This window comes from Triticum urartu, chromosome 2, assembly GCF_003073215.2.
Source record: "Triticum urartu cultivar G1812 chromosome 2, Tu2.1, whole genome shotgun sequence".
NCBI classification, from domain to species: Eukaryota; Viridiplantae; Streptophyta; class Magnoliopsida; order Poales; family Poaceae; genus Triticum; species Triticum urartu.
Genome location: NC_053023.1, coordinates 615474574 through 615485418, shown reverse-complemented (window position 1 = coordinate 615485418; position 10845 = coordinate 615474574). Strand labels below are relative to the sequence as shown.

At 42.5% G+C, this 10845-nt stretch overlaps 1 protein-coding gene and 1 pseudogene across 3 annotated transcripts; one reads left to right on the top strand and one right to left on the bottom strand.

The window, feature by feature from the left end:
* The first annotated feature begins 578 nt into the window (after positions 1-578).
* LOC125539206 (ABC transporter F family member 4-like) lies at positions 579-7061 on the top strand. Of its 3 annotated transcripts, none has more exons than XM_048702578.1 (8): positions 579-753; positions 862-1473; positions 1564-1710; positions 1807-1947; positions 2043-2198; positions 4172-4403; positions 5949-6031; positions 6693-7061. In XM_048702578.1, the coding sequence occupies exons 1-8, from the start codon at positions 673-675 to the stop codon at positions 6759-6761; spliced, it is 1521 nt and encodes a 506-aa protein (XP_048558535.1). In that variant the 5' UTR covers positions 579-672; the 3' UTR covers positions 6762-7061. The 3 variants fall into 3 exon arrangements, with proteins under 3 accessions (XP_048558535.1, XP_048558533.1, XP_048558534.1); XM_048702577.1 differs by having other exon boundaries at positions 628-711; positions 820-1473; XM_048702576.1 differs by having other exon boundaries at positions 580-1473.
* LOC125537519 lies at positions 6997-10546 on the bottom strand (annotated as a pseudogene).
* Positions 10547-10845: the final 299 nt, after the last annotated feature.

The window sequence follows — 10845 nt, the reverse complement described above, 5'->3', positions numbered from 1 at the left end:
AGTATCATGCATGCCAACTAGGCAATTTTGATGATGTGTCATAACATTAAATGAAGAAAAAGAGGGTGTAGTATCATATCATGATACCGTATCATATTAAATGCGATGCTACTTTGTGTCATGCATGGCAATAAATAGAGTACTACATGATACTAATATATGATACTATGCATTAGGGAGGTAGTATCATATACTAGTATCATATGCATGATACTAGTATATGATACTCCCCATTACAACCAGCCTTATGTTACTCCAAGCACCTTTCTTCTTATTAAATACTTGCCACATAAGCAAAATTGTCTTGAGATGTGTTAAGTTACTACGTAAGTTACCTCCGCTATGACTAGCCTTAGGACTTATGAACCAAACAAGGCCTTAGCAACACTGTTTCGGAAAATTATGAGTTGCTCCAAACCCAACTGAAGTGTCAAGTGTGCGCTCCACCATTGTTCATCAGCCAACCAGGCGCCGTTGGATGGTTTCCCAAAGCGGCATGTTTCGCTCCCCTGTCCAGCTGTCCCTGTGGCGTCTCTTCGCTTTCGCGGAGTACTCCACTGTGTCACGAGCGAGCCTCCAATTAATCGCCTGCGTTCCCACTTAGCTTATGCGTCTCTTCGCATTCACGGCCTAGAGGCTTAGAGTACCAACCCAGTCCCAAAAACCCCAACCATGCCGCGGCCACGCGCTCCGGCTTCCGCCGCCGACTTGGTCGCCGCCAAGCTCGCCGCCCAAGGAATCAGCGCCCATCAGGTTGACCCCGACTACCTCAGCCACCTCCAGCACCTCCACCCCAACGGCGATTCCTCCGCCGACTTGGTCGCCGCCAGGCTCGCCGCCCAAGGAATCAGCGCCCATCAGGTCGACCCCGACTACCTCAGCCACCTCCAGCACCTCCACCCCGACGGCGATTCCTCCGCCGACTTGGTCGCCGCCAAGCTCGCCGCCCAAGGAATCAGCGCCTATCAGGTCGACCCCGACTACCTCAGCCACCTCCAGCACCTTCACCCCGGCGGCCATTCCTCCGCCCTCGAGCGCCCTGCCCGCGGCCGTCCCGGCACCCCTCCCCACGCAAACAAGTGCGAGCAGCCCGAGGATGGCGAAGCCCGAAGCGCCCCCCTCCCCTCCCCAGCCCCGGAAGGAGGCGACCGCCCGGTGGAGGAGAAGAAACTCCCCGCGGAGATCCCTGGGAACGAAACCGCGGACATGGATGAGCACTACAGCACATTCTGGAGGCACACGCGGGTGGTTGACGACATGCTGGTGTTCGAGATGGACGGCGAGGTTCTCAGCTACGGACAGGTGGACAGGGCTGCTGGGACAGACAAGAAGGATGGGGAGGAAGCGGCTGCCTGGGCTGCTTCAGGGGAGAACGGCGGCGGCGTTAGGAAGGAGAAGGGGAAGGGGAAGAGGAAGGTGGGCAGGCCTGCGCTGAAGGCTCGTGTGCACGATTCCCCTCCGCATTGGCAAAAGGTAAAATCGTTTCCATTTCCCCCCTTCAGTTAAATGCTGCCGCCTGCCTAAAGCAGAGTAAGCGCATGTTGCATACACCTGTGCGAACAGGGCCGGAAGGAGAAGAAAGGAGCAAAAAATGGTGGTAAGAAGATCAAAGTGATGGAGGAAGAAGAAGATCAAGGTAGAGGAGTTAAAAATCGTGCTCAGAAGAACAAGTCTCGTATGCGCGATTATTCCCCTGCGCATCGGCAGAAGGTAAAATCGTGTGCATTTCCCCTCTGCAGTTAAATGCTACCGCGTGCCTAAAGCAGAGTAAGCTCATGTTACACACTTGTGCTAACGGTCGAACAGAGTAAGGGAGAGAAGGACGGAGGAGAAAATGGTGCTGAGAAGATCAAGGAGGAGGAGGAAGAGGAGAAGGTGCCAGTGATTAGCACGGGTAGGCCTCCGCTGAACGCTCGTGTTCTCGATTCCCCTGCGCATTGGCAACAGGTAAAGAAAAAATTGTCTCCATTTCCCCTCTCCTCCAGTTAAATACTGCCTACTGCCTAAAGCAGAGTAAGCCCATGGCATACCTGTGCGAACAGGGTTGGAAGGAGAAGAAGGGGGTGAAAAATGGTGCTAAGAAGATCAAGTTGGAGGATGATGAAGAGAAGCCGTCGAGGGGCCTGCCTGTGAAAACACTGAATACTGTGAACAGAGAAAGGAATTCAAGACATGATGCTGAGCCTCACGTTGCTTCGGTGAGGATTTGATTTCCTATGCCTTTTATTTTTGTCCCCAGTCTGCACTGTTGGTTAATAGTATAGTAGAAAGAGCAAATATGTGTTCAGCAGTGAGGAATGAATTTTCTGTGGTTTATACTTGTGGTCATCGGCAGATACGCGACATAAGAGTCTATCGACATGCTAGAACAGTATTATGTCTTGTACCAATGTGCCTAGTTGATGTTGATGTTGATGCTTCCTATAGCATGCCTGAAAACTACAATGCTGCATTTTGCATCACATTAGTTCTGAATAAATGAATGTGGTGTATAGTACTTGTTAAATATGGAGGGGCATTCATTGCATCTGTAACCATTCAATTTGAGCCGATATGATCAACTGTAGTTCCTCCAACTTACCTGTTTGAGAAAATGCCAGTTCGCTCGCCTTATTTCTTGATTGAAATGACATGCTGTTTACAAAATTTTGGTGGTACAGTGTCCTGGGGGGCAATACATGGCACTTCCTGATTATGACTTAATAAACTATTTAATGCACACCTCTCTTTAACATTCAGAACACACTTATTTTAGAGTGAATTCAATTATTTTTGTTTGTCTCCTTTGGCTCTACTTGTATTTTTTTTCTTGCATATATACACGCATTACAACCCTCTCCTAATATAAAAAAAGTACAGAAATTGGCATCAATGATCTGTTCAATAATGTTTTCGTTTGCTGCCTTTAGTGCAATTACGGCCCGTTATTATACCTCAAGCAAGTGGCCTAGGGAGGGAGGATTGGCATGAGCCATGGCATGCTTTGATCTGCCTCGAATAAATATCACGCAACCACGTCTGTGCTAATTTGGATGGAGCAAAATAGCATGCAACCAAGCCCAAGGAAGACTGCACGCTTGGTTTCATCACCTTTTGCTGTTTAGTGATCCAACAGGGGATCACTCTAGTATCCAAGTGAACATTCTGAGTTCATGGTGCTTTGCTTCTTTCAGCACACTTTGACTACACAAATACAGCAAATTGAATTTTTGAGACAAATCAAATATAGAGTTGTATTTCTTATGGAATTCTAAAACATGTTACATGTCTGTTTCTGACCAATCTGGACTTTTATAACATATAGTTGTGTGTGTGGTTTCCTTTTTCTTCTCTTAAAGTTTCAAGTAATGTTTGGCGATGCATCCATTTATGAGCGGATATCTCTACTACTTAAAAAGAACGTAAGGTTCCCATTTCACCTTTCTTTCGTCTAACCCTCCATATATACGTCCCACTCTTTCCTTATCCTCTTTGATTTTTTCCTCCCATATTTGATTTTTCTCTCATCCATTCAATTGTCTCATGTTTATTGTCTTACCAAAATAAACACATATTTTGTTGGCCAGTCATTAAATTCTTACCAAATAAGTGTTTAACAATAAAATGGCAGATAAATTATGGCGATTGCATACAAAGATTTGGTAAGATTTTAGCGTATCAATATAATAATATACGTGGATTCTCAAAAACAATAATACAATAATAGACGTGCAATCAGGGGCTAATCTACTAGAATGTTTATACTCCCGTTGCAACGCACGGGCAATTGTCTAGTACATATTAAAGACAGGATAGTTATCCGTTGACTACGGAAATCTGGACATATACCACCACCAGATATCCACAACATTTCTCTCATGTTAGGCTTCAGCTCAAGTTTGGGTAGCCTAGCCCAGGTCAATTTGGGGATAGCAAAAAGGAAAGAAAGTATGACGATGGTAGAGATGAGCACAGTAACATTAAGATTGACAAAATAAAGGAAAATTATCCACTTACCATATTATGCATGGCAGGTTTGCTCAAAAAGCCTATATGATCCAGTTAAAAATCTTTAGGTTTGAACTGATCATTCAAATATTTTGTTAGATTTTTCCTTATTATAAAAGTTTTTTAAACTATATTTCTCATATTCTACATACTCGTGAGTCGTGATAAGTTCATTTTTTCACAGGGCTTAGATGGTGTTGTATGGCCTACACATATCATGGAGAGGCCAGATTCAGAATTCAAGGAAAGGTTGATCCGTGTTCTCCGCAAACCATTTAGCCAGGGAGAATACGATATGCTGCTTGGCAATGCTAGAATTCGCCTTCCGGCAACAAAGAAAAGGCAGACGCGCAGCGGTGTGAAGTACTACGACTCTACACATGAAAGGGTGCAATCATATTTTGATTGTCACCCAGGTATGCTTGCTTTCATATTATGTGCATACTTTTTTTTGGTTCTTTGGATTTTTGTTACGTAATATTTTCCTTCTTGCTTTCATTGTTGAAGTATTTTCTGACAATTATTTCAATCACCTGGCTGAAGTAACTTTATGCATTGCATAGGATCAGAATCGCTTTTCCATGCTTACCGAACAGTCTGTCTTGTTATTTATTACACACTTGTGGTTGTCTTTGCTTGCAATTGTCATTTTCCTTTTGAACATTGTACCATTGCGCTTTTTCCGTGATTTGGCTTATACGGTTGTTAAATCTATGCCCAGAATAGCTTGCTGACGTTTTGCTTGAATCTATGGTGGACATACACTTTCTATAGATACACTTTAAACCCCTGTAAGCCTAGCTTAATTAGCAGGACTTTAAAACAAAAAGGGCTGTGGCATTTTCATAATTTTGTTGCACAAATTGTCATGTAATGCTTATTGTCTTCTTTGAGAAAATGCAAAGCTTGCATCTCGATGAATTTATAGAAAAGAAGTATCTGTACTAACCTTAGAGAGGCCACAGCTTAGCAACACAATTACGTTATGCACAATGACTGCATGATGCAGAGGCCGGGGGTGATCCTCCTTTTAAAAAAAAATAAAAAAAATCATCAGAAGTCCAGCTGCTGCTGCCCTGGCAGACACCTATGACCTTGCCTTAGACACGATGATTGAGAAAAGATCGCGCACACATTCCGTTGCTTCTGGGCTTGTCATGGGGCAAGCTGGATCTGCAAGGAGACCCCCTTCTGCTGAAGTTAAGGTGTCCTCATGACCATTTTCTTCGGGCAGTCGACGAAATCTCTGCTGACCAGTGGCCACTGAAGGTGTCAGGACCAAGCCACCAACCTTTATCCTGTAATGTTAGCATTCCAATGCTGAGTGTCCTCTGTATTCGTTTATGCCTAATATACGTGAGTAATGTGGTGCATTCATAACAAATGGCTCGTGGAGGGGTGATGACAGATGGCACTCCGCGACAACCTCAACAATGTTTTTCTTCTCAGTGCCGTGTGTGTCTTTGTGTAGGTGGTCAGGTCGGCAGGCCGATGTTTCCTGTGTGGGCTGTTGTGACGTTTTTAGCTCAGTTTTCCCTATGTTAATCGGACAACTCGGTTCTTCTTTTTTAATGAATCGAGATCCTCCAGGGCCGACTAAAAAAACAAATGCCTGAAGTAGTTTGTTGTGGAGTAATATATACTGATAACGAATGTGCTGTGTGGACTTAACAATTGAGTAACTTAATGAACTTTCAGCACATGTCCAAAGGTCCGTGGGAGTGCAAAGATAAATTCCCAACAGATTCATTATATTTGCTACAGAGTATAATAAATGGCTGTTTTGCTTGAGAAGTTGTCTTTCCCAATAAGACGAGAAAGTAGTAGCAAATCATATTGGTACGTACCTGGTTTGAAGTAATGTGGTATTTGGCTGTTTAATAAACACTGCTTATGTTCTCTAACGTGATGGATTACATGTTGTAGTATTAATTAACACGTTGTTTAATATTTAACTCCAGATCTTGCGAAACAAGTACGTGTAGAAAGCACCAGCAAACCCAATCAGCTAGCTCTGTTGCGTGGATTTTTCTTCTGGATGGAGGTAACCTCATTCATACCATTTCTTTGATTTTTTCGTAATAACCCTTTTTGCATGCCTGCATAGTATCAAGCCTCTAACAATAATGGCTCCACCGGTTGTTAAAGAACTGAGTTGTAATAGTAGTATCTTTTACCTGTTCCCAGTTAGAGCAAATCTATTTATTTTGTGTTTAGGTTACTTCTTTGTTAATGGATACAGCCCAATATTGACCTGTTAAATATCACGCCAGTATGGTACAAATCATTGCTAATGGTACAAATCATTCTTAATGATTTTATTTGCAGCATTAATCTGTCTTATCTTACTGGCATGGAGTTGCAAAGTACTAGCAGCCACGGTGCATCAGTATGGGTTTTTCCTGTTGCTAATTTTGAAAAGTTATGGTACAAACCTAGTTCACAACAGGGTAACTAGCGTGATGAGGATGGCCAGGACGGCACGGCATTGTGAATGAGAAGGACTTGGGAGGATTAGGAAACGATAAGGAAGAACTTTGGAAGACACAAAATTGATTCCTTCATATTGCTTAATTGTTAACAGCATGTGGCAGCTTCCTGTTCTTCTCATATAGTGCATTTTCTCTTAGTGGGTTATTAGATTAGATAGGGCTGACTACCCACTAACTTGTGTGTCCCTAACAATTTATTCTATTCCTCTGCAGAATATTACGAATGAGGACCAATTCAGGCCATGGAGTGACGATTTCAAACTTTACAAGATCATGGAATGAGAAACTGAGGTTTTCCCGTGGTATTGTTATTTGTCAGCGCAACTCGTAGAAGTGATGCTACGAGAAACTAGTAGTCTATCTTGGTACTCAGTCACGACCCTGTTTGCTCAGCATCTCTTTCAGATAGAAGGTTTATGGACGGCAAGATGTTGTCTGACAGACAATGTATTGTTTTGTAGTATAATGTGCATCAAGTGCGTAGATACAACCCGTCAGCTAGCATAGTTGTATGTATCTATTTCACATCAGGGATCTGGCTGCTGTTGAATTTGACGCGGGGTTTGCCCATGCTGAAGTTGAGCACTCTGGATCTCATGTTGTACTTGATCTCCCCGTCATAGAGCAGCTTGCGGATGTAGTGCTCAAGATCAGAGCCGATCAGACGAAGCGTGTACTCCGACAGTGGAGCTCCCTAACAACAGCAGAATTCAACTCAGTACAGTCCGACACTCCCACTAGTTTTTTTTAAATCAACATGGCACGACTAGTATATACCCCAGCATTTCTTGCTACCATGCTAGAAAATTCTGCTACATGAAGCTGGTTTCCAAATTTTTGGTAGATTTAATGTATCAGAAGTAGATGAACATGAAAATGTTCATTTTGCCACGTAGTGCACGAATGGTGGTATGGTTAGTTAGTTTACCTTGTAGTGGTCGACGAGGTCCTGGAACTCGTTGTAGACCATCTGGTAGGTCTCGTCGGTCCAGACGAACCATGAGCGTGAGCTTGTCCGTCTGCGTCTGGTCGAAGGCGTTGGTCTCCATGTGGATGTACGCGTCGTAGATACGCACGTGCCGCGTCGTGCAGCTCAGCCACTGGCTGCCGTACTCCCGCCCCATGTTCCTGCTCTCCGCCAGCGGCTGCCGCGGCAGCGACTGCGCGGGCCCCTAAACCGCAGCCGTCGCCGCCGCCGCCTACTCCTCCTGCAGCGGCGGCACCGTTGCCGCGGCCCGTGGGCTCCTCCTCTTTCACCTCCTGCTGGGCTCGCACCGGGAGGAACCGGACGCTTGGGTGTCTTTTGTTACACTATTAGATGTCTTTTTTGAACTACAAATTATATCTTTTATCTGCGGATTATCATAATTTGTAATTCTTGGAAGTTCATCATATGTCCTCCGACCAGTAAGAACTTGATTGTCAATGAAAAAGATTGGCACAAAGATAAATCTAAATATGATTTTATTTTTTACTCCCTCTGTCCCATAATATAAGAGCGTTTTTGACACTAGTGTAGTGTTAAAAACGCTCTTATATTACGGGACGGAGGGAGTACCTCTTAACCATTTTTAAAATGCTATTTATAGTGCAACCTTAATCCATAGCGCACAAACAAATTGGAGACGAAATAAATGTAGTAAGAGAAAAACCTTATCTTATGCCACGAGAGAGACGGCTTACGATTGACCAGATTTAAGGACGTTGTGGTTCTGTAAGCACTATGATCATCGTATGCGAGATTGTAATGATGGACAAATGGCAACAAGATGGGATGTCATGTTGAAATAAAGAACATGAACCTATTGGTTTCTTGACTTGTGATTATTTGGGTTAGAGGCATGTGGTATCTTTTTCTTCTGTTACAACGCACGGGCTGTTTTGCTAGTACTAGCAATATGTCATTTCAAATATCATGAATCACAAGATAACTTACTTGCAAAAACTGATGACAATCACGGAAAAAAAATATAACATGACTATTTGAATTCATCTGTTGCTTTGGGTCGCTAATAGCACCAACACGAAAGTTCATTGCACACTCACACCAATTATAATCAGTTGTGTATTCACTCCTATAAAGAGCTGACCAATAGTCAACAATTGTGTAGACGATTCTGATGATGGGGTTATCAAGTGTCTCGTAATAAATATAACACTTGTTGCCTTTAACAATGTATTTTCAGCTTGACTCGATTTTATTGTTAACTCCATTCCCAAAAAGTTCTCAACTTATTCAAGACTATGACTATAATTTCCAATCATACCAATATTATCCTCGAAAGAATCGACATATATATGTCTAATCATCATGTGCATTGATCTATCTTTGTTCACAAGGATTTTTTTAACACTTTTTCCAAATCATTGCCATAAAGATTGACTTCCCTATCTTCTGACAAATTGCAACACTGTTCCCTTATATCAGTCACATTGAAGATATTTAATGTACTTAAGGTCAACATCTGTCAGGCAACTTCAACAATCCATCAAAGTTGATATATGTAACCATCGACTTTTGTACTCTGAACACCCATCCAAAACAGCTCGTACATGATCAACGTCTAATGTAGATTTTCAACTACACTCCTGATCTTTATTATCTGGAATGGAAACTTTAGTTTGGCTGACATCACTGTATCGTAATGACATGTTGTGTGAACAAGCTAACAAAAAGTAACCAAAACCATAAATTGATCAATTAAGTTTTGTTAAAGAGAACTCAAAATAGGTCATTAATACTGATATTTCTCCTAATTTGTTAGAACAATTACTAAATTGATCATAACAATGTGATACAAACTACACTTAGTAAATAAATATTTATATGTATCATGTGATAGAAGTAAATTTATTAATACACGGACATAACACTAAGTTTCAAGTTAAGACGATGATGATTACATTTGTGGATTAGTCCAATCAATTTCATTCCAATAGGGTAATTCCATGGCAGCATTTTTAAAATATTATTTGTCATGGAGTCAGATGAATAAATTAACTAAAAATTTCGTAAGTTTCATTGATAGAACTAGTAACTTAATACTAAAACTTTAAGTGTCACCCTCTATAACTTAATACAACTTTGATTTACATAGATAACTATAGGCCTAGCAGTTGTATTGCCGTTGTAAGTTTCAAGATTGTAATATTTCATAGTAGAGAGAATTAATATGTCGAACAGATAGATACTACAAACTAAACAAGCGAGTACACTGTAATCTTAGTAGTCATGAATTCAAACCAATAAACTAACTAAAATTTGAATAGATTAAGTTTCATCAAGACAAAATGGATGGTATGACTCCAAATATTATGTTTCAGTCTCTGTAACTTACCACAATTTGTTTTTAGATACATAATAACACGCGTAGCAGTATTATTCCCCTTGTAAGATACAATATCGCAGTACTTCACAGCACAACGAATTAATGTATCCAACATATTTGTACTACAAACTAAACAAGCGAGTTGAGTCATACATACCCAAAAGAAAAACATTAACGACAAGATTCGACCAGTATTATTCACTTCAAACTGCTATACAAGAACAAGCAGTTATGGACAGGAAATATACAAGCAGAACAAAGCCTTTTTAGCAAAATCTTCGGATAGAAGTCCACTCGTGTTGTTGATACCCTTAATGTACTTCAGTAGATGCGAAGAATAACAAATCTTGCTCCAGGGTGGTATTTCTTATAGGATGAGAGTGAACTAGAAGGACAGACATGAAAGGATGAATGGTCCGAATGAATGGTTTTGCTTTCGCTGTTATTTGTCTATGTTAGATTCACTTATTGTATATTAGACTACCCGATGTTGAGTAATGTGATTGTATTAGAAAATATAGGATAAACTAGAAATATTCTGGCTTGTCTTGTACTCCAAATAGATCATGTACTCCTATATATATGCCCACGAGGTTCAAGCAATACAACGAACTATTCCACCAATCCTCTCTCTCTCTTCTAACATGGTATCTATCGCAAGTCGATCCTAAACCATAGCCGCCGCCGCTTCCGCACCCGCGCGCTGCCCCTGGGGCGGTCGGCCTTCATGACCGCCATCGGGGGCCGTGCCGCCCGTACCTAGGGTTCGTCCGCCGGTCGTGTTGGCCAGCTGCCCTAGAGAGTCTTTTTTCCTAATCTTTTGATCCGGATTTTCTCTCTCGCCGGTCGCTTTGATCGGCGTCTCTTTTTTGGTTTTCTGGTCCATGTGATCCGGTTTGCGTCGCCCACCGTCGTCGTCGACCCCGTGCGCCTCTACTCCAACACCGGCGCGATCGGCCGGCTTCTTGACCGACCCGGCGGCCTCGCGCGTCGTCCGCGCGCGTCGTCCACGCGTCTGCCCGTCGGTCGCCCCGACC